The sequence below is a fragment of the Arctopsyche grandis genome, chromosome 6 (genome assembly GCF_051622035.1).
Source record: "Arctopsyche grandis isolate Sample6627 chromosome 6, ASM5162203v2, whole genome shotgun sequence".
Taxonomy (NCBI): domain Eukaryota; kingdom Metazoa; phylum Arthropoda; class Insecta; order Trichoptera; family Hydropsychidae; genus Arctopsyche; species Arctopsyche grandis.
In genome coordinates, this window is record NC_135360.1 from 32,628,504 (window position 1) to 32,654,341 (window position 25,838).

At 34.5% G+C, this 25,838-nt stretch overlaps 2 protein-coding genes across 3 annotated transcripts in view; both read right to left on the reverse strand.

The window, feature by feature from the left end:
* The window catches only part of Ns4 (Nucleostemin 4), a 433,570-nt gene extending 414,333 nt beyond the window's left edge, over positions 1–19,237 (reverse strand). For both annotated transcript variants that reach the window (XM_077433760.1, XM_077433759.1), the window contains exon 1: positions 19,157–19,237. The gene's annotated coding sequence lies outside the window, so the exon portion shown is untranslated. The remainder of the gene's footprint in view (positions 1–19,156) is intronic.
* Positions 19,238–22,511: 3,274 nt separating this feature from the next.
* On the reverse strand, positions 22,512–25,336 carry SrpRbeta (signal recognition particle receptor beta). Its single transcript, XM_077432902.1, has 5 exons — positions 25,103–25,336; positions 24,588–24,754; positions 24,377–24,516; positions 24,168–24,299; positions 22,512–22,886 (listed from the first exon to the last, which is right to left on the reverse strand). The coding sequence occupies exons 1-5, from the start codon at positions 25,170–25,172 to the stop codon at positions 22,670–22,672; spliced, it is 726 nt and encodes a 241-aa protein (XP_077289028.1). The 5' UTR covers positions 25,173–25,336; the 3' UTR covers positions 22,512–22,669.
* Positions 25,337–25,838: the final 502 nt, after the last annotated feature.

Below are 25,838 nucleotides of genomic sequence, written 5' to 3' on the forward strand. Positions count from 1 at the left end.
TTGTTATATTTATTCTTTATTTTTATGAATTTCTACATCTGAGGCCTGTTGATTTTTCAATAAATAAATATAATATGTATGTAGGTACTGAAAAATTATCTAACATACATTTGTATAAATGATATACATAATTTGGATAAAAAAATATTTCATTTCAAAATAAGTCTCGGGATTTGAAATAAAATGAATTATTTCACAAGTAATAACCTATTAGTGAAGCCTATAATGCAAATTGTATAAGATATGGCGTTAAAATGATAAAATTATAGGCGTTTAAACGATTAAAATCTGACAAAATGAGTGGGGGGCGGAAAGTCAAACAAACAAGGCTACTGGCTATTATTGGCAGCTGGTGGGCTGTCAACTTCTCCAATTTTCTTGGATTCTTAAACGTGTTTATTACGATTGTATTTCATCACGGACCCAATATATGTAAATCTCTATCGGCGGCTAAGCCTCGCAAAATGGCAAAGTTTCAGAGCGATCAGAAGTGTAGGAAGTTTCATTGAACTAATAGAGCGAAGCTAATAAAAAGCTTGTAAAAATTCTAAATTTGTTAATTTTAATGGATTGATAATACATATGAGAACGATCATCTATGTTGAATTGTAAACTTTTCGGAATATGTAATTTCAAACTGTACGTATTTACAATGTATTTACAGGTACGCCCTGCATGAGCACTTTCTTCTTGAGTTTTTCGATTATTTATTGGTATGATGTAAAAATGCTAAAATGCAAAAAAATGCAAGGACCGATTCGCCGTTATTATGCCCTCAGCGTATTTGTCTCGGGAGAAATGTGGGCCCGGAAGACAAACAATCTCGAGCTGGCAGTTGACACGCCATTACACACCGATGAAAATTAAAACGGACCGAAGAAGAAACGTCTTTTTTTATTCCCGTTTGCCTCCGACTCTTCTGCATTTATGTGCATTATAACGCGCTCGTTTCGGCGGAAACGGACCGAAAAACGACCAAAAACCGGTTCGAACCGATTCGGAGCGCGTCACCGTACCGAAGATTCGACAGTGATTGGTGACAAATCGAAAATCATATTTTCAACATTCCATCGTCTCGACAGATGAAACAGGTGGGAATTTTAAATTGCATGTAAATTGAAGACCCGAGTAAGTATGTGTGCGAAAACTTTTTTTGAAAACCAAATTTGTAATATAATACATCATTTCATGTAGAGAGACACATAATAGACGTGTCTTTAAGTTCGTTTTCAGAATTGTATATTTATCCAGATAGGGATTTCGTTATTCGAATAGTTGAGCAATTTTTGATATTTTACAATAACGATTCATTTCACCTCTTTATGAAATCTTTCCTTTCAGGTCCTTTTAATAACACACCCACGTATTTTCCTTTCATTCATTCAATGACCATACCACAACCAACTTAATTGAATCCGTTCAATGAAAACGTTTCTAAATCCCGATAGGCGAGTAAGACATTTTCAACTCTCATATTTTCCATTAGATTTCTTCTCAAAAGCATGCAAATATCTATTCGAAATATATTAAGCTATTCTGTCATCTACAGGTGAATGCTCCAAGGGATGAAATAATATATTTAGATAAAATCTAAGTAGATATTTGTTCACAAGATTGAATTTTCCATAAAATATACAATATTGTTGCGTAGAGGTGGGTTCAGGATCCAAATGAAAGGCCAAAGTCGCATATAGAGATACTTATATTCATATGTACATATGATTTAATAATAGATGTGTTTTTATGTTCGGTTTGATATTTTCAATTAGCATTGTATATTTATCCAGATAGCGAGTTTGTTATTCGTATAGTTGAGCAAATTTATGGGAAAACGTTTGATGATTACTTCGTAACAGATGAGTTCTCAATATATAATAAATTAGTTTATTAATTGAATTATGTTGAATTAGTTTATTAAGTGAATTCTAAAACCAAAAAGGCGATATAACATATGTATACAGGAAAGAGACACGAAAATCCTTTCGTGTCTCTTTCCTGTATACATATGTTATATCGCCTTTTTGGTTTTAGAATTCACTTAATAAACTAATTCAACATAATTCAATTAATAAAATAATTTATTATACATATATTGAGAACTCATCTGTTACGAAGTAATCATCAAACGTTTTCCCATAAATTTGACTTCAATCCCTGACCCAGTGTTGTTAGACAGACCTTGGATATATGTATGTGATTCCAGGTCGATCATTTCGTATCAGAATTTGGCAATTTATCTCATTTCATTGTTGAAACGATTCCAAATACACTGGCAACATATCTTCAATTGTCACCATAATTTGAATATAATTTCAAATTTATAATAATAGTTATAAATTTATAAAAATTACAAATGTACAAATTTGGCCATCGGTGTCACCTTGGACCAAAACCCATAATGGCACCATGGTAAATATAGATTAAAAAAATTTAAAGTTGTAATAAGTAACTAATCCTGAGAGGTTTGAATGAATATACATACGTGCATATGATGTATTGGACTAATTTGATTTAAAAAAATCCATTCATAAAACTAGTCCATAAAAATAATCAATGAAGTATAAAAAAATCGAAAGAAAAAAGTTGAACGCGCAAGTAAGACACAAACCTAAAATTCGTTCAAAAATGAGTTGGATGACCGAAAATAAATCGATAAATAATCGAAGATCGTGCAATCGAATAGCGAATCGTAACAATGGACACGACTTGCTCAAGACTAGAAGGATCGTATCATTTTTTACGACGGTGATAATGATAGAGTTCGTAATATAAACGTTCTTCGACAGCGCAAACGCACAATTAAAAAGCTTTTAAGGCACCCTATTATTTATGCACACTCATCGCGGAGTATTTCTGTTCGATTGGAAAAATTTTAATTTGAGTTTTGTGATGGGGAACGTGTTATTAAATTAAATCTTCGGAACCTTTTTCCAACGCGTGCAACAAAAGGCGAACCAAAAAATATATCACATTATATTATATCTATTATTATACCCGTACATTTATTGTGGGACGTAAAGAATAGAACTGTAATTACGACACGTCGTTTCATTGTTTGAGTAAAGTGGATGCGTTTGTTTCGTGATTGATGTCGGAACGGTAATGTGATATTCAATTTTGGTGTCGGAAACAGTTTTAACACTATCATCAATCGCTTTTTTAGTAGGCCTAAATACCGCAGCTTCAAAACTACATAGAATAGATAGCAATTTTACAAAAACTATTCATTTCACTTCTATTCTTTTCACCTCTTTATGAAATCTTATCTTTCAGGTCATTTTAAGCACACCCACTTATTTTCCTTTCATTCACATACCATACCACAGCCAGCTTAATTGAATCCTTTCAATGAAGACGTTTCAATATCGGTTCTAAAACTTGATAGGCGAGTAAAACTTCTTCAACTCTCACATACATATTTTCCATTAGATCCTTTTCAAATGCATGCAAAGATTGATTCAAAATACATTTAGCTACTCTGTCATCTACTGGTGAATGTACCAATGGTTGAAGTATTATATTTAGATAAAATCAAAGTACATACATATTTGTACACAAGATTGAATTTCCAATAAAATCTACAATATTGTTGCGTAGGAATGGGTTCAGGATCCATAATGAAAGGCCAAAGTCGCTTCACAGCATTTATTCAACGATTCAAGAGGTCCACGCGGATCCAACGCTCACTCCCGAATATGCTGATCCACCGTGTATATGTACATCCTTATAAAGGACAAGTTTCCCAGTACAGCTTCCCAGATCCATTAATGTATCTATTGTCTAGGCGCTTACAGGTCTACCCTGGCGAGTTTATTCTATCTATTGTTTACGCACGCACTCGCCCAGGGCTGTGAGAACTTAGCGTATCCTTTTTTCGGGCACTTACTGAGTCCCGTTAGCCTAATCCGGGGTATCTATTGTTCACCCCTAGAATGCACTTAGACAGTGGATACTCTCTCTCTCTCATGTTCCCACATTAAAATATAATGAATGTTTGTTTTTAATTTATCTATGTATGTACGTAGTAATACTAGATGAAGTTTTGTGATTATGTGAAAATTCGAACTCGAGATTTTGATTTTTTTTTTTGTTTAGCCGCTAAGCAAATCTACAATTCTAGATTCAGGTCCATCAATTTCGATATATTTATTTATTTACTATACATATACGGCCGCAAGGACTATTGAACAATAATATTATAAATAGAACAATAAAACAAAAAAAAACACAATATTAATATAAGAAAAAATATGAGTTTTAAAACTAATTGAATAAATAAATTAATTAATTAAAACAATAAAATAAAACGCATTGAGCGTTTGTATAAATCAGAAAAATGATGATGCAACAATTTTTTTAAACTATGTTTACTAATATTAAAAAAATCGAATTGGCTAAATTCGTTCCCCAGTTTGTGAAGCCGAGGTAACGTTGAATTTTTGTTATAACTAGTGGCATAATTTTTGATATGGAATAAATAGTTGCATCTGGTAAATCTCCCCGGTGTATGAAAATTTATGAGGTCCACTAATTCACTACAGTCCATAGCTCCGCTGAGTTCACCGAACATTATTGCTCGTATTATTATCATTATTGGCATTAGTGCTCTGATTATTCTAAAAAGTATCAACTTTTACCCGCCCGAGCAACGCCGGGCGGGTAAAATTCGACTAGTAAAAATAAATTAAAATTTAATTTCGGGCATGTAATGCTTCGCCGATTCGGCACTGTTTAAAAGCGATAAGCTTATTAAAGTACGACGCACACCTACGCCTTTTGCCAATTAACCAAATTCGGCAATCAGTGGTTGCGTATCTTACGCTCCAAACACGTTCCGTATCATCGATACTTACTCTTTTTATTTTCATTTTCCTTTTTTTTATTTATTTTTATTCCATTTAATGTGCCGACTTTATGCGAGACCTGTGTATGTGTGTACGTATATAATATATGTCAAGTACAAATTTTCGATATTCAACATCGACATTTTCATTTTAAGTATATGTTATTTTTATTTTGACTTTTTTCTCGTCGTTTGGTACAAGCTGAATATGGCCGCATGAGAGAAAATCGACTATGCGTTTTTTGCTCTATTCCGTTTTTGTTCCAATAAAACGAGAAGTAATTTAATACTTGACATATCAACTGCCTCTGAACGCTGCTTTTTATGCCGATGTTGTCGTTATGCACGTTCGCCATATATACGAATTCCCAAAATACTGAAAAGAACGTTGAAAATCGACAAGGGCTGAACTAATTCCATAACAATACGGTTCAATCTTAAATGAATTATTTTTTTCTTCACTTTAAAGACAAACATTTTTATAATGAGCATAAAAACTCACACTAGCAAAGTTTTAACTTTCAAGTTATCCTTCTATTTTATCTATTAAGCTGAAATTATATAACTCGTTATATATGCACTTATTTTTTTTATTGCACTCGCCTTTATAGATCGCTCCAAAGCGACGAATGTACTAATACAGATACGATACAATAATACAATCAATACAAGCATTTTATACAATGCGAATTCATACAAACATCATCCATAGTGACATCTATGGAGACATTTTTGCAGCATTTTTATTATGGAAATCCAAGCGAACCCCAAGACGCTGAACAACTTGAGATGTGAATAACTTGATGCTGAATAGCTTGAGAGATTGGAAAGGAGATGCTAATTTACAGGAACCGTTTCAATGAAAATCAGAAAAATCGGCAAACTCTGATCGGAAACGATCGATCTGGAGTAATAAATCAAGGTTTGGCCAGCAGCGGGACTCTAGTAGGACTCCAACCGTGACCAATCTGCTAACCACACACAGCGATGCATGTGGCACGTGGGTTTTTTTAGATACTTAAACATGCGCACAAACATGGGCACGCCCAACACAAACTGTCCCTAAATCACCCCTTGGAGTGTTTTCGGTAAAATTTTATCTTTGCTTGACAGTGATCGATAACGGTGTATCCCATATTTGAAAAAATATAGCAGAACTTGTCGAAATAATAAAATCGTACGAAATAAAAAATAGATAAAGTAATGACATTGAGGATTTCAAGCTTTTATTGTTTAATAATTCAGTTTTAAACTTAATTAGTAAACAATTAACAATAGATAAACAAGTGTCCGGTTTATAAACAACATTTGAAACGACATATACCATTCATAAACGAACAAGGATAAAGCAAGGATAAAATTTTACCGAAAATGGTCCAAAGAGTCGTTTTGGTATACATATATCACTAGCAAGCAAGGATAACCACTATTATAAAATTGCAACGAAACGGCTCATTGTGTTTCGTTTTGAAAAGACGGTACCATGTACATATATACCACATGATACCACGTATGTGATGACTAGAGGTCGGAATCTGAAGGGGCCGGAAACGTGCCGCCTATTGTTCCATTGTTGTAAATCCTTTGTAAAAAAGGTTCGGCAAACCTTTAACAATGCATTTACAATCTTTGAACAATAAACAGCCCCTTCAGATTCCGGGCTCTAGTGATGACTAAAGAGCGGACCCAGAGCGCGCTGTCCATTATTCACATGTTGTAAATGCATTGTTAAAGGTTTGCCGAACCTTTTTTACAAAGCATTTACAATAATGGAACAATAGACGGCACGCTTCCGGTCCTACCTCTAGTGATGACGTACACCATATTTTTTTGTCTGCATGTTTAAAACTATCTAAAAAAAACGTCCCACATACCGCGCTGTGTGATTTCGCCCTTAGACATATGTATGTAGTGTCAATTTAGGGTGACCTGTCAAATTATATTTGAAAAAAATATTACTGAGAACAAAAAGCTTCATCTACTGGCAGAAAATTTCTCATCGCTGAGAAACAGTTACGATAAACAGACAGCTACAGAAACAGTCCATCCATCAATTTTTTCCAATATTTTTATACTTTAGTTTAGTTATGTAATGTGCTATTTAATTCATATTATAGCTTTCATTCTTTTCCTTTTCATTTGCTTATTTTGTATTTACCTTTTTCATTTGTATTATATTTGTAAATTTCAATTTCTTCTTATATTCTATTTTATAACCTTTTCCAAATATTTTAATACTATAGTTTAATTATGCAACGTTCTACATATTTTGTCATGCCTTTATTCTTTACTTTTTAATTTGTTTTCCTTATATTTATCTTTTTCATTTTTGTAAAAATCTATTATTGGACTCGGATGTTACATATATTATTTATTTACTATTTGTTTTTTTTTATACATATCTATGCACATCCTGTCTGTTGATTTTTCAATTAATAAAATAAATAAAAATAAAATAAAATACCCAACTTAACCACTCGTTTTCTTCACTAGACCGAATCAATATTTCAAAAAAAAAAAAAATCAAAAACGATCCAAATTAAACTTCCGACGTTAACAAAGCGCGTCTTCCGCGCCGGACAAATTGCAAAATTTACAAAAACAAGTCGTCCAACGTGACAGAAAAAAAAACCATTAAAACATTTGTCAGTGTGCGCGCTCAACCGTCGTGGGGTCGAAGCGAAGACTTTTGTAAATCCATTTCGCAAGACGCGAAACGAATCATCGGAAACTTTCGACCGTTGACAAGCGACCGAGCGATAAATCGCCGAGTCGCATTTTCGGGTAAGTCACCCCCGGGTGGTTTCCGCATAATGATATGCGCCAGGTGGGCCCACGGAGATGAGGACATGCCTCGCAGCCAGCACGCGCTGGACCGGTCATAAGAAAAAAAGAGGTAATCAGGTGTGTACAGATTACACGCAACTCACGAATAACACATACCTACCTACCTGGGCAATCGCAAATTATCGAAGACGAACTTTTCCAGCTGAATAAAAACCTCGAGGTGGTTTCTCAAAAGTACATATGTACATATATACATCGTAATAATACATTACGAGTTAATTGTATTCGGCTGGCCTCATTTCAGCGCACTTATTATACCTATGTACATATAAAATATTTTCAAAAAATTGAGTCCTTGAAATACGACGACCATTTCAAATAGAGACCATTTCAAATTCAACCCGACAGATTGAGAATGAAAATCCTTAAGAGGGCTGTACACCCGAAACCTTAATTTTGTTGCCGTTCCTTTCTTCGATATATATATTGAGTGAATGCGACAATATATATCAATATATATATTGAGTGAATGTGACAGTTTCGCTTCGACCAGATAATACGTATTTTAAATCGACAAAATCGAGGTTTCGTATTCTCCTACATATGTTCTCCTCCAAAACTGGACCAATTTTTAAAAAAAATTCATTATCAGCATGAGAAAGATATTTTCTGTGCTACTATGTGCGTATTTTTTTTTAAATCGACCGTTAAATAAGCACGCTGGACTCTTTTTGTGGGTGTAAAAAAGAGGCGATTTTATAGATGTTTGGCGGCTCCTAGCTCATATAAAAAATAACTAATCAAAAAAATAAAACCATAGATGCATCCCAATGGTGGATATCCATCGCATATTATAAAATAATTTGTCTAGTGCCATAATTTAGGAAGGGAGAAGTGTAATACGTTTTTATGGACAAGGCGCTGGTGTCCAGCCCTCTTGAGAGGGCTTCCATAGCATATTAATAAATAATTTCTCTAGTGCCATAATTGAGGAAGGGAGAAGTCTAATACGTTTGTATGGACAAGGCGCTGGGGTCCAGCCCTCTTAAGGGCGAAATCAAATAGAGGTGAATATGGCACGTGGTTTTTTTTAGAAAAAATGTGGCGTTCACGGGACGCGTGCATTGGATAGTCCTTTCAAAACGACACATACGACCTATGTCGTTGAAATTTTATGGTAGCATTTATCCTTGCTTGACAGTGATCTATATCAAAACGACCCTTTGGATCATTTACCCTCGATGTCACCACTATTTGAATATGATTTCAAAAATTTATTATCTATTATTCAAGGAAGATAGGTGTATGAAATTCGAAAAAACAATATGGGATGAGATTGGTGAGACAAATAAGTAAATAATATGTGTGTTAGGGTGAAAACACACTGAAGGGAACGACACGACACGTCTTTATGGCTTTCAGCCAAGGAAGTTCATTGTTAATTCGTACAACCTTAAATTACTCATACATTTCTTCAAATATAGCCAGCAGTATGGCATAATGGTAGCGTGTATGTTTAGCACCAAATGATCAGTAGGTTCGATCCGCTATACTGCTGGTTAGATTTGGGGGTATTTGTGACTCCAAATCTATCGTTTCTTATCAGAGTTTGCCAGTTTTATCTGATCATTGTTGAAACGGTTCCTCAAAATTGGCAAAAAATCATCTTTCCTGCTGTCACAAATCTTCTATATTTATTGTGTGTATAATTTTTAAAAATTATGCACAAAATCTAAATCCATAGTTGTCTCAATGGATTAATTCTGTAATTAATTAATTAATTAATCGTTATTTCGTGTTCTTCAACTTCTGGAAAATACAGTGATTTATGTAATAATAAAATGCTGTATTGTTTGTAATTAATTGTCCAGGAAGGCACATTGGGGTCTTCCTGTCAAGCCTTCCTGGTATATATCTATGTAAAAATAAACGTCTCGCTAATTTTATATAGTATTTGTATTATGCTTATATATCTGTATTCTTATGTATGTATAGTACTTGTATTATGATTACATATACATATGTATGTACATATGTCACTAACGCGTTTCTTCACTCTTCTTCGAACAGTGGCCCAATGATATCATATTCTAATCCGAAAAAAAATTGACGCATACTTTTTTAATTAAACATATTGAGTCACCTATTTACCCCCCCAATTAAATTAAGATTAAGCTCTTCCTTGAGTATTCAATTTGTAATATCTTATTGTTTGCTTAAGATTTCTTAATTATTTATTTATTTTTAATAATTATTTACTTATTAAAAATAAAATTAAATATGGGCGTAAATTAAAAAAAAAATCAAAAGTATCTTTTGAAAATTATCGAGCGCTCCCATTCGTGAAAATTTCTATTTCGAGCCCTGACTTACGTGAGACTCGAATCTGTCAAATTTTTGTATTTAATTTTTTGGTTAGAACATTCTAGCTGATCAATCGTAATAGCGTATTATTCAGTTAACTGAAATAAAGTGTGGTTAGGCATTTGAAGCGATCTTTAAAAAAACATACAATTTGGCATTTAAAATGCTTCCCTCCTCCCCTTAAGGATATTAGCATCCGAGAACGAGATGTTTATCAGTGTTATCACTAGAGGTAGGATAGTCACAGTGCTATCTATTGTTCCATTGTTGTAAATCCTTTGGAAAAAAGGTTCGGCAAACCTTTAACAATGCATTTACAACCTTTGAACAATACACGGCCCCCTCAGGCTCCGGTGACTAGTTATCACTCAATTATTGATTGGAACTCATTAGAAAATGATGATGCGCCTGACAGTCTTCAGTTTCGGACATATCAACGATGACATCTGAAGACCCACGGATATCATCCGCGAATATAAAATAGCCTCATATCACAAAAAACGATAATCAATTCCAGCATTATGACCTACGATCAGTCAAAACGGTTGATCCGTGAAATCGTTCTCTTGCTCTGACGAGCCACACCAGCTCATTCATTCACAGGCATCATTAACCCACAAGACAAAGAGACCGGGATTAATCTCGAGACGGAGAGAGCCTCGATATATCTCGGTACGACATGAATGATGGATGAGGATCAAAGATCGCATGTGCTCCTCTTTACATCGTCGATTGTTCTGAAGCTTTGTGCTCGCCCGCTATTTTGACAGGCCAAATCTACACCAGGGCTAATTGGTCGGAGAGGTGTTCGTTACGATTGCCAACTAAAAGTAGACTATTATGTGATGATGCTATGGTTCGTTTCTTTTGGTTTGGCAACATTCCAATAACAAACTTTATTATACAACCCAAACTTTAATTTGTAACGTGGCTTAAGACCCAAACATAAAAAGCTGGACATGTCAATCGCATCGAAGGATCTCCGCTGTAGAAGGACGAACTGGCCAGGCCGTTAGTTTATATTTAAAATTTAGTTTGAAGACCAATAATTCAATCAAAGTTGGGCGATTTATAAATATTATTTTTACTATTTTAATATAGACAGATACCCAGATACCATAGAGACATATATGGAGAAATTCATTGCGAGAAAAACAATTTATTGCGAGAAACACATATTTTTACAGATTATGTAGTTGAATAGCATATTTATAATAATCAAATTAATTAATAAGATTAAATAGGCTAACAACCTTCCTACCTATGTACTATGTAAGTACCACTATTTGAGCATGATTAATGTGCAATAAAATTTATGTACAAGTTAAAATTCATAGATTTATCGTAAATTTAGAGTTTTCAGTGTCTCGTAATTCAGCGACTTGCGTATGTAATAAAAAATGCTGCATTGTTTGTAATTGGCCAGGAAGGCGCAACGGAGGTTACCTGTTAGGCCTTCCTGGAATATATGTACATATATAATAAAAATCAACAAATTCAAGCTATAAACTCGAATTTTCGAGAAATGGGAATAGGTTGCCAAATTTGGTGGAACCGTTTTAACATTTTTTTTTAATTATATACTAAGAAGGCCTAACAGGTAGCCCCAATGCGCCTTCCTGGCCAGTAACATTGTACATTTGATACAAGTATTATTAGTATAATACTATTATTATACAAATATATTACAAATTATAAATTAAATATTATACAAAGATGGCTGAAAATTCAAAATTTAGCGAGAAAATGGGTAAGGTTGCCAATTTTTTAGAATCGTTTCAATGAAAATTAGATAAATTGGCAAACCTCTAGTAGGAAATGATCGACCTGGAGTCACAAACCCAAGATCTGGCTAGCAAAAACCAGTGGGATTTGAACCCGTGACCACTTTGTTCAAAGCATTATACGCTAACCACTAGAATATTCTACTGGTTTTTAAATCAAAAAAGATCAATCTGAAGTCACATATATCCAAGGTCTAGCCTGCAAGACTGGGCCATAAATTGAACGCATAACCCCTCAGTTGAAATCATTACACGCTAACCATTAATTATACGCTAATGTTACAATTCTACGCAGTAACATATTGTAGCGTGGACGTGTTAGGGGCGGGGGTTACAGAGATCGAAGTGAAAGACGCAGCAGTAGTGGTATAGGTAGTTAACTGTTCTTGATCCGTCGGCCTGCCAGCTCCAAATGAAGCACGGAACAAAACCGCCTAATATTATTGATACGGCTTATACAGAGATGTCATTGGTCGATGGGTCGCGAGACCTAATTGGCTGTTGTATACATCTTGTTCATTCATCGAAATGATTATGAACAAAAGATGCAGTGCCGGCCGAACACCCTTAGAAAGAACTTTCGCCTTTGGCGCTCTAATTTTAAATTTTAAACCGCCTTTGGCGCATCGTTCGGCGCCCTAACCTATTTGACCCAACCCTCCCCCTAAAACCGACACTGACAAGATGTATATTAGTAATGGTAAACCAGCGGTCTACGAGCACCAATTACCTAATCCCTACATCATATGTAACAATGCCTACGATCGACAAATCTCGGAGACTGTCGCACCATCTATGATTCTATTTTCTCCCCTCAAGAATGACCAACCAACCCTTTCCATGACTTCTACCAAGTATAAAATTAAATTGTAAAAGCTAAGATCGTAAGTCATCGATTGGAGTCGAAATTAGTCCGCCATTCAAAATGGCGGCAGCTTTGAAGACGACTTAAAATGGCTCTCGGTATCAATTAATATAAAAGCCGATTGTAAACGTCAAAATGCCTTAATGAGACGTTCTGCGAAATGCCGTCGAATCGTATCACACGGATAATTGAACCGGTCATTGCGAATCTTTCACTGCAATAATGCGACTTTTGTCTGACCGGTTCGAACGCTTTGAGTTATGAAAGTTATGAATTTGTGCAGGAATTCTTGCATACACACAATATAGTAGAAATAAAATGCACTTACATACGCATACATCTATAATAATAATGTACGTAAATACAAATGATGAATCATTCCAATGATGGATTCCCAAAATGCAATGATAAAGGGTTGGTATCGTATCACAATAATATGTATTACAAAGGATAGCGTATCGTATGATACGCTTTGAAGCGTAACGCGCCATGAAAGAAAAAATCGTATAAAACTTCAAATATATTTTCTGCCTTTGAGAAGAAGATCCGATCGTATAAATAAAACGTTGAAATATAATTTATCTTAAATATATGTACATATTTATATTTCCACCCACTGTAAGAAAGGTATATTGAAGTAAAACTTATGTACGGACAGTTTAGTGATTTGCTTGCAATAACCCGCTTCCTTCCCCTCATTGAGAATCAATGCCATTGCCGAATAATCATTTTGGATTGGGCGACGCCGGGTATGTATAATATATCGAACAAATGCATATGTAAAGAAATACGTCTATTTATACTATCCAGCACTGCAAGGCACAGCAGTGCACGAAAAAGACTACGTCTATTCATACCATATAGCAGCGCACGTTCAGACACATTTTGGCTGAGTGCAAAGCAAAATCGGCTTACATATCATTAAAGAGCGCGACGATACGGCACAATATTGCTTGCGTCGTATCGTCGAGTCAATATTTTCACAATATGACGTTTCCGCACTTTCGTTCACTATTTATGTATTTGAGGAATATAAGAAGGTTACAAAACAAAATTCGATAAGTAAACATACATATGTATGTATGTATAAGTTCACACGTACCGGCTATAAGAGCATGTTCGATACAAATTGAGCGCAAATGTAGGGAAACTTACACAAGACAAAAGTTCTATTTTTTATTTTTGTTTATTACTTTAAATCACTAAATATTATACACATTAAATATCAAGAAAATAAAAATTATTTAAAAGGTCAAAATAAAATAATGAAATATTGTTTTGAAAAAATGACTATTTCCGGTTTACGAGTTCTGACCAAAACCTTATAAACTATAAATTAGTACATAAAGAACACTTTTACATAAAGTCACTTTTTTGGGTTTTCTGAGAGGAAAAATCTAGTTTAAAAAAAAGCTTTTTATACTAGCCTCTTCTTACTTCACTTTTTATGTGAGATTGAGATTCGTGCATTTTTTTGCAGTTTCATAACTGCAGGGGGTCAGTATGTATTTCTGGACAATGAAAGGTCTATAAGCAGCTATCGAAAGCCGGGACATTTGGCTGTCCCGAAAGGTCGCCGGGATGAGAAGCTTGAAACCGGGACAAACCCAGAATACCGGGATCCTACTCCAATAGTGAGCTTTTTAAGATAAACATATAAAATAATATCGAAATAAACACTGAGGGGTGGAAAAAAGTCACCTATGACAGTGCAATTTGAGCTTTATAACGCAATTCATGCAAAATACATTATTCCACACCGTCCCAAGGTCCCAAAGGGTTCGGAAAAAAATCCCAACGATCGTTCAAAACGGTAGACAATGGAATAACGGTTGTATCGATTCGATTCCCAAATGATTCGGATCAATTGTACGTACGTACATACAAGTGCCCTGAGAAAAGAACCCTTTGCTTTCACTATTGAACGATGATTGGGCACTTTTAAAAATAGAATTTCAACCGACTGTGAGAGGCCAAGTGTACAAATTATCCCGAATCGGTCGAAAGATCTGCCTCGAAAGGTCAATAAATCACACGTATATACGCTTCGTGTAACTTTTGCGTTACGTAAAAGAGCAACTTTCGCACGAGATACTTTTCGTATGAAAAAAATATATTAAAAAAATCGAAACGAACGACAATATACATATAATATTACATTTGAAGCCGAGCAGTGCCATCTGTGAGTGACGCAATGAGAATAATTGCGTCATGAAGACGTGCATAATGCAACAATTCTGCAAAATTGCGCAAGATCAATAAATAGCTGTGTATTGATTTCAAGTCAGTCACGGTCACGAACGGAACCGATTGTATGAAGGGTTAAAAGTGATAATCGAACCGAAAAAACTATTGACTATGATATATGATCTACATAAGTATTAACAATAATAAAAAAGATCATGAATATGCAAAAAAAAAACATCAATATCGTTTATGTAAAATGATAAATCAAATTTATGCATCTGGTGCGAGATAAACGAGGGGTGGGTAAAAGTCAGGTAGGTACGTGACTTTTGCTTTTGTAAAATTGGGTATTATTCATATTTGTGCAGCATCATTAGCATCATCATCCGAATAAATAAAATTAAAATTACATATACATAACTAAACAGTGGCCATTTTCGAATTATTTATTTTTTTTAAACTGGGCGACGCCGTGTACGTGTCCCTGATCGTGACACGTCTGTTCATGTGCTTACATATATATACAAAATCACTAGACTTTAAATAATTATTTATTTAAAAAAATCGGATTAAAAAAACTAGTAAAAAAAAAAGTTTTTTAAAAACATACCTCTTCTATAATATTACTACCGCCATCTATGTTTAAAATTAAAAACTGGATAAACGTCAGGCACTTTTCAGCAATTCAAATTTCAAACGCGTCTTATGCGATTTTTTGCACCATCGTAATGGCGGAGGATCCATTTACTTATATTAATGACCAAAATGAGCAATATGGCAAAGTATGGAAACGATCGGATAAGAGGCAAATTTTTTCCTGAATTGTAATCGTAAGTGAAACGTAAAGGAGGTATGTAAAAACTAGCCTCGTCTATGTTTTGTATAGGTATATAATATTAAGATATATAAAGAGTGAAAAAATAAAAAGTTATAGGCGTTTAAACAATTAAAATCTGACAAAGCGAGAGAGTGGCGAAAAGGGAACAAACGATGGGAACAGTGTGGACAAATGCGCCAATGCGGACAATAGACGTCACCGAGAAAGATGATGGAGTATTTTCGAACGTGTCTATTACGATTATTTTTCATCATCGTAGTGGCCGACTTCATTTCCACATATATTGATGACCAAACCGAGCAAAATGGCAAAGTTTGATAACGATCGGATAAGAACTCAAATTTCGTCAAAAGAAAAAATCGAAAGTGAAGTAAGAAGAGGCTAGTAATAATAATAAAAATCAGTAAAACTACAGTATAATCAGTAAAAGTAAATTTATAGTCGACGCGATTTAGCAGAGGCTTACAAAAAATGTACATTATATGTAATATCGTACTCGACCCGCGATGGCCAATTACATTTCGTTTCAGTTTCGTATTGCATTTTCAAGAAATACAGCATTGTTCGTGCATACATACGATTTGAATTTTATTTTTTGTTAGTTTTGAGTTCGTGTTTTGTGTTTTCAAATATTTACATTAATAAAATTTTAATATAAAATACGTAAGTTGCTGATCTTATTAATTTATTTATGGAATACGTATATATTTTATATTAATGTTATTAATTTATATTTTTTAGACGATAAAAGTAAATTGTCAGCGTCATGTTATGGACAGCAAAACTTACAGTAATATTATTATAGACCTCGCATTAAATTATATTGTAATAATATTATATAGTTAAATAAGAAATAATTAAAAAAATATAAAGAAATTATCTTACGTCCTTATAATGTTACAACACATTGCACGAATGCGACAACATGATCGGTTCTCGTAAGTCTCTCGCTACATGGGATAGTTGGCGGTTTTGTCTATGTGCGCTTTTTTCGTGTGCGATTTTATCATAAAATATTTACAATCGATCGGTAGATAAGCACACAGCGGTGCACGTGGCACGTGGTTTTCTTTAGATACTTTGAAACATGCGAAAAAAATGGGCCGTGCCTTGCAAATATTCACGGAACGCCCAGCACGCCCCGCCCCAAAATGACCCTCTGGGGAGTTTTCGGTAAAATAGTATCCTTCCTTGACAGTGATCGATAACGATGTATTCCATATTTGAAGAATTGTAGGAGACCACCCACAGCGGGGAGCCATGCACACGATGTGCCGTTCATCGCTGTGTGTTTTCGCCCTTACTCACTTTAATAAAAAAACACTCTTGACCAATGTACATAAATTAGACAAAAAAAAATCAGTGTGCTTGCACTAGGCGAAATTAGGCCTTAACCCTTTGACTGCTACAACAACGATAAATCGTTGTTTTGAAATCGGCGAAGATTGCTACGACGATCGTTGTTGTTGTCATTAATTGTCGTATTTCAATACTTTCTTTGCCAGCGCATCAGTGGCACGAAACATTTTTTTTATATACGTATTTATATTTATTTTTCAATCAAGCTTTATAAATATTTATCAATTTTTTAAAAGCTCTTCAATTTCGGGTTCATCATCAAAGTAAATTTCGGGTTCGTTGTCAAAGTCATATAAGGAGTTATTACTTGGGAATTGATTATTGTCGATAAATTCATTTTCAGAATCAGTAGAGCTGCTGATTTGTCGAGTTCCTCGGCGAGGAGCTATTATTTCGCTTTCGTCACTTTCACTGTCCGATATCATTTTGCAGAGTTAAAATAAATGGCAAAAAACAATAGAAATCCGCTTTCAATTATATAGGTCACGAGACGTCACGAATTCGTGCAATCAATCAAATGCAACTGAAATGCATACAAAATGTTTATGATACATGTTGAAAAATTATTTGATTATTAGAAACTTCGCATCCTTGTGTGTCTCGCTCACACATACACAATTAAAACCAAGAAAGAAAGAGAGAAAGACGGCTACCTGTTTCAAATGTATCGCATGTTTTAACAACGACAAATACATCGATGTCTAAAAATAGATTATTGAAAAAAATAATGCGTCGGAAACAATCGTCAAAACTTATTTAGTGTATATATGTAGGTATCTCTTTCGCTCGCACGCATGTAAAAGCAAGACAGAAAGAGAGAGCGCGAGTCCACAACTGCTTCTTAAAAATGTATATAAAGTATTAAAAAAATTACGCGCGTTCGGCGAAGCAAGTATGTAAAAAAATATATTATATTAATTTTTTATAAAGTAATTACAAATGTTAGCATTTTTCGCTTGGACATTGAAAAACCTCGTAGCAGCCAAAGGGTTAAATGGAATTGATAATATATAAATTGAAACTTTCTGTAATGATTTTAGATTTGTTTGATTTAATAAGATCGACTGCAGATGTGTTCAATAATTTTGATTAGACGAATCATTTAAAATATCATGTTAACCATTGAAGGAAGGAGCGTCGAAATCGAACGAGTGTCCCAAACCGGGGTCGAGTAAAACCCCAGTATTTTTTAATCAAAATACAGCTTTTCTCAATACAAATGGGTTCAATTATATCTTATTAATCATTTTATACATCAACATAAAAAAACGTTTTAGTCCTATAGCATGTTTTTGACTATTTTTGTATACAAAAATAACGACAAGCAAACGAACATGGGTAAGGCCAACAGGCGACTGCATGACTCAATAGCCACGCGCCAAAAGCAACGAAAACAAAAGCTTACGAAAATATAGCTGTCTCTTTCTCTCGCATTGATTCATCGATCAACAAGAACATGCAAGCGAACAGTCAAAAACATGACTTATCGCTACCGCCTTTAAATCATACTTTGGAACGTATTAATGTATAAATGTATTTTTATACGATGTACCCCTTTTCTAAATCATACAAAATCTATTAAAATCAATTTCTTTTAGTTCATTCTATGAATACATGAAATATAGGGTGTATAGCTTTGGAAAACACATAGTTATTACGAAAAACGTAAAAATTGGGGCACTTGCATACCCCACTTCGGTGAGGGAGGGTTAATACATATGTATATGTAGGTTTTTGTAATGTAATATATTTAAAAACTCAAAAATTGAGACTTAGTTATACGTACGTATACGTACATATGTACATGGATTACGCGCAATTTTCGTCGCACCTATCAAAAGCGTGAAGTTTGTATGAAGCGACAAAATTGACACAATTAATAGGTAAGATCGCGACTGAACGCTTTGACGTTTCACTGATGGAAAATATAAACAAAGGGCATGTGACATTTCCGGACATAACCTAAGTTTCGCGCATGCGCTTCGCGTCGCGAATTTCAGCTGCGGAAACGTCAAATCGATTTTCAATTTTCGCCGAGTGTAATGCGGGAATGTTTACGGTGGATTTTAGTGCACAATTGCCTACAATCGGGTAAAAATGTTAATTAGAACAGTAAACGTCAAACTGACCTGCTGACAGCCGGATGACAGTTGCCTCGCTAATGGCGCCTCGTAGCGGCCAACGAGCGAAACACTCCATTCAAGCCGAAGTCGTTCGCCAATTCATTCATTTTCAAATAATTTTGAACCAAGTGTTGCCAATGGTATCATTGACAAGTGTTGCCTGAATTTAAAACTTCCCCTTTGAATTAGAATATATTAAAATTATCTTGTAAAATCCCCTTCATTCAAAAACAATATTTTAATTTTATTATTCCTAAAAAATATAGAAGAGGCTTGTAAAAATAATCCTTAACCAACCAGTGATGACGTGTGGATGTAAAACTTGTGCATTGAACAGCAGTGTTACATAATAAGGTTCAATACAATCGAAGAAGTGTGGAGCACTGTATACTCGGCAGGATACAAGAGGAACAGGCTGTTCCTCTTGTATCCTGCTCGTGCACATTAAGTAAGGCTGTACGACAAAAAGAGAGAGAATTTCAGCGCACGCCACTTATATATATTGTTTTAACATATAAGCCACATTGTAATTACACCAGAGAAATGTTATAATAATAGAAGGGCCCTTACAAATAAATAAATTGTGTCAATATTACGCGGCACGTCTCCATAACTACGCTACAACGCACCGAATTCAGTCAGATCAATATTACTTATAAAAATGTATCCCCTGTTGTTTATTGAATGCATTGTGCAATTTTTAATGATGCTTTCCCATCTTGCGAGTAATATAAACAAACAGATAAGTTTTTACGTCGAGCACCAAGCATCAAATACGACTGATGCCAAAAATTATTTAGGAATGTCTGTGGACAATCGTCACTTGACAACAATATAACGTCTAAAGCCACTTCTATTATTATAACATTTCTCTTCATTACACTGTAATTACAGTAAAGTTAAAGTGCTCTGTAATGATTACAAGTACTCTAACGCGTCACTGTAGCCAATCACACACTCGTATCACAAATAAAGGTATATAAAACATCCTTGCTTAACATTTATAATTGATAAAATCAACTACGGGCGTTGCTCCACAACCACTGAACCAACTCAGCACAACGTAAATTAAACAGGTCAATTTCACCAGCAACGTATTTGTGCGAGCCACAGGAGGAGAAAACAAATCGAAAGATGAAATATGTGGGTGAGAAGTATGAAATTAATATAGTGGAGCAAGTAAAAAAATTGAAAGGCCACAGGGAAGATGGATATATGAAATTTAAAAAAAATGTGTGGGTGAGATCGATGAGAATTTCTCAAAACACAATAGAAGCGTGTTGGGGAGGTTTTCTTTAACAGTGGATGGTGAATGGTTATGATTGATTTAATATTCTAAATACACCTCTGCAAGTGCAATGCATAAATTTATTCTTAGGTCGGATAGTTTTACTCTATCGAGGGGGGATACAAGGTCTCTTTAAAAAGAACAGAATTCAAATAAGGGAAATACTATTTCAATTTTTTTATTTTTATTCCAGACGATAGTGAGGGTAGTGCAATTGCTATCGTCCACATAAATAAATATAAAATATAATATAATGAAAATTAAATTTTTTATGGTGACCGGAGAAACAGTTTCATCAATCGAATATTAATTGATGAATACAAGTGGGTAGCCACAGCAGCAGCAAGAGACGACGTAGGGAGGCCGCTTTCATCTTGAGAGTGGCCTTAAAGACACGTGACCTTTCAAAAACATCTGCATTAGCAATGAAATACTCACCAACCACATACATTTTTATAAAGAGCACCCAAAATTATATTTCAAATGGTTTATAATCAAAAAATCATAATTTTTTTGTGGAAAAGAGGATTTCTCCCCCTCTCTTAGATGTAGCATTAACTACTGTATAAAACTTTGAAAACCAACACTGTAAAAATAGTCGGGAAAGCAATACAGAATGAAACATTATCAAAAAATGAATGTTCGTTTGCTTGCTATGCAAATCTACAGTTTTCAATTTAGAACCATCCAATTTAGTATACTACGTTATTCTTATACTTACGATTGCAGATAGTTTTTGGAAGGAGTTATATAGGTATATTTGGTGTACAATGCTGGATAATAGTGTGTACTTTATAAATATGAATGTGTACAGTATTCGATTTAGAACCACTTAATTTGATATACTTATCTTATGGTACACTAAATTAGACCATGGGTGGCTTTTGAAAAACGTCCCGATATTTCACAGGCACAAGACTATAATTATAATTGAATAAATACAAACAAACGCAATAAATAAGTTTATTTATTAATGGGCTTGTACAATTTCAACCTATCAAAAATTTTGGAAAATTTTCTTCAATTTCTTCTACCACAACGATAGACGAGTGCAACTGAAAAAAATGGAAGTAGAGAGACAATCATCAATTTGAGTCGACATTTCACAAACTTAAAGATGCTTCTATACTTACAGATTATAGTAAAACATAAAATTTTCAACCAGCGAATATATTCATCGCGTTCGCCTTGTCCAATTATACTTTGTACAAGTCGTTGGATAAAAGATGGAACAATTTGTTGAGTAGAAGATGGAACAACTTGTTGAGTAGAAGATGGGACAACTTGTTGAGTAGAAGACGGGACATTGTTTCTGGTATTTGGAACAATTTGTTTGCTATTTTCTTCGGGTGATTCGATCTTTGCATCAGACGTGCCCTTCTTGGGTGCACGAATGATGCATTTATCAAAAGAGGACATTTTCATTTTGAATAAAAATTTTGATATCCAAACTTACGGACGAATTTAAAACAATAGAATATTTTTCACTACAAAACAAAATTTTATACTGGATATTCAAATTTTTCATGGTTCAAAATTAAAATTCTCCGATACCAAAATAGGTATTGTTTAAAAATTACAAATAAAAGTACAGAACGTATAACATTTATTGATATTAAAACATACATTTACACCAATGACAATTTCACATAAAATAGTGCGATCGAATTAGATAGAAACAGTTATTCAAATGATACTTAATTCGATACAATACGACGCAATGGACGACGTGGATATTTGAATAGTACATTCATTACTTTTCACGCTTTCTAACATTCGGTTATACAAACGTTAGGGATGTTTTCAACACACCAGAGCACACGAGGAAGATCATTATTTTATATCAACTATGGTTATATTCAAATGGAGTATTCATTATGGATTATATAATAGACATCGATTAAACCGCTCAACAAAAAAATTGTATATCATATACTACGGATTCGTATTCAGTGGGCAGAAATGCATTAGAAAAGTTACATTACGGCCGTGATACGAAAAAAGTGGTCCAGATTTGTTGAGCGGTGTTATTATTGAAAATGTATTACTTGAAAATTATTCGAACAACATCAATGGAATAAATATGTGTATATATTTTTTTAGAATAATATGTACATGCAAATTTTCATTACATTTGGCCATTCTTGTGTATTAAATGTTATGTTCAAAACGAGAGCGTCAATCATCAAGTATGCTGATGAAAAATTGAGTCACATCCGACCAAACACCTCTCAGTACGATATCTCGGTGAGCCATTGGCATAGATAGTTGATATTTGCTGGTTTGTCGTTGCTTTCGTCGATAGCGCAACATTCCACGATCTCGACGTCTATAGACGACTGCGAGAAATCAAAGTCTTTTTCCTTTTTACCCAGGAATACATTGGTCGAACTATGAGATGGATCAACCGACTGCAGCTGACTTGATTTCGTCTTCCGCAAGAGGTTTCTAAAACACAAACACATTAAAATGAACGAAGAATGAGAAAAGTTATATTACAGTAGGACCTCGATTATCCGGATCGTTAAAAACAAACACAAATTTTACGATTTGGATGTTTTGTATGTGAAGAATTTGAAATTGCTTTCAAACGTTTACGTTTATGATGGCATAACATAAAACGGAGCATGAGTCATAAATGCATAGCTTAAAAATTCGAAAATGAGTCAGCTATCGACAAAATTCAACACTCAAAGGACGTTTGTCCTTGAAAATTTGATCGCGATTTAAATATTGATTTTTAATATTACCAATATGGAAAAGAAAACGTGTTATATCATCATTAAAATACAAATTAGTTATAATTAATGCTTTAAAAAGCGCCGTCTCAAAACGTTTTTTGTCAAATAAATATGGTGTTGAAACGTCAACGATCTCGGATACAAAAAAAAACAAACTGAAAAAATTATGAAGTTAACTGATTCTTTAATGTCAGAAGATGGAAGTTCAGAGCGTAAGGCTAAAACAAAATCAGGATATGAAGAAGTCGAATGGTGTATTTTGATGTGGTTCATTCAAAGAAGATCGTCTGGATGGCCAACATCTGGTCCATTATTGTATGAAAAGTATTCGCGATTTGACAGCTTCAAAAAGACCAGCTAACTATAAACAAAAAACCCTAATTGAATTTCTTAACCCTTTGAGTGCTGACGTCTTTTCCGTTGAAAGCCCGCCACGCAGAAAATTTTGCAAACATTTCCCACTAGAAATCCAATAAACCACAGAGGTCTATTAATGAATGTACTTTTCCAAAACTAGTTACATCTTCTTCATTGTTGTTAAAATGTAATGCTCACAATCTAAATACCAGTTAGGGATTTCCATCGGGAAATTCTGCTGTGGTTATAAATTCAGAAATTCCGGTACAAACCAGTCTTTATAAACGTTGTCAAATGAATGACATGGAGTACAAAACCCATGTTCAATGCATTTTTTTTCAATTCTATCTGGAAAGGCTCAGCGGGTAGCATTCTTATTTACTTTGTACATGATCAAAATACAATGCCTATCAGCGTTTTTCAGGCCCATGGATGCGTTGGTCAGCATTCAAAGGGTAAATATAAGTATAATTTAATATTGATCTTCATGGAAATGTAGAAAAATAAAAATTATTCCTACTGAATGTACACGTTTTTCCCTGTGAATTGTGAATTTTCCGATTATCTGGACTACCTTCATCCCCAATTAATCCGGATAATCGAGGTTCTACTGTATATGATTCATACGTACATTTCTTTTTCTAACAAAGTCTTAATTACATGACATCCTTTAGCAAGCGCTTGGTCTTGCTTATTACACAATATCAAAAAGTGCGCGTGATTGCGCAATATCACAGAATCGGAAAGAATATTGTAGAGATATCTGCAAAGAGAAGTTGACATGAATTCGGGACATCTAAATATCTCACAAAATAAAACAATCAACGAAAAAAAAATTACTCAGCAACGTCTCTAATTTCCTTTTGAATCGTTACCGAATCCAATATGAAGACTATTCCTCTCGCGTCATTCTTATACTTATCGAATAATTGTGAGCGTACTCGTTCGTGGCCGGGGACGTCTACGATTTTTAAAGGCGTCTAGAAATAAAAAATATTTGAGTGTATATTTGCATGCAAGTGCTTAAGAGAAAAAAATATATACATAATACCTTTCCTATGGCATACTCTCCGATGTTTTCCTTAATCGAAGTGTGTGTGTGAACGAAATGGGAATGTAAAAGACGGGCAAATATTAACGTCTTGCCTGAATCACTGAGGCCTGTGAGTAAGACGCATCTTCGAGACTGCTGGCGGAAAAACCGTATCCAAATGAGTACTGGAAAAGAAAATTCAAACGGTTATATGTATATATAAAATATAAGATTAGTGCTGAAGAAATCTGATAAAAATTTTAAGCAGGACATTTTCAAAAAAAAAAAAATTACTTTATAATCTGTATTGAAAAAACGGTCTTAGAAAATTTGTGCAAATTGGATGAAAGAAATTTTGAATTGGACCAGGACGTAAAACATTGAACGGTGCATCGAAACGATGGTGATTGTGGTATACGAGAGATTGGCAGTTGTGAAGAATATGGGTGAGAAGTGTGTGCATATGGAGTGTGTGATGGTGTGATAGGTTAGCATTTGGTTTGCCGGTTTGTTGAATGAAAACGGTGACTGACTGCAGGTGGCCACCAGGAAGACGATCGTGGAGATGATCAGCTGCAGGGTTTTGTCGTTTTGGGACATCATCGTGCGATCGGCTCGAAGGAGAAAAGGAGCACTCGTGCAAGTGCCAAATGGCCGTCAAACGTCACCAGCCACCACTTGGCCGGTCTGTAGGCGTACAGTAAGCCTAGCAGTTGCCAGCTAGCACTACTGTACTCGTACTGACACAAACGCGCGGGCCTAACAACGCTTTTAACGGCCGTGTACCTGTGATTTATTTATGTATATTCTTCTGGTTCGGTGATTATTGGTCACCAAGCGCTCGCCCAAAAGTTACTAAAATCTCTATAACGGAACATCTGTCAGACGAGAAGTCCATTATTTTTTTTTATTTTATTTAAGGATAACCAACAGTTTTAATTTCAAAACAGAACAAATAGTAAAATACATAACAAAAGACCAATTATATGTTTCCGCTGGTAGTAATAAACTAAAACATACAAGTAATCAACCAGCAGCGTGGTCTAGTGGTGAATGTTGAATTATTTCGTACTTGATGTTGCGAGTTCGATTCCCGACTGTGTGAAGTCTCGCTGTTGGCCAGACCTTGGTTTGTCGAGGTCCATCGTTTCTTATCAGAATTTTCCAATTTTTCTGATTTTCATTGAAACGATTCCTGTAAAATTGGCGTTTCCTTCCCAATTTTCTATTGCGAACCTTTAATTATTGTTATATCTTAGGTTTCGTCAT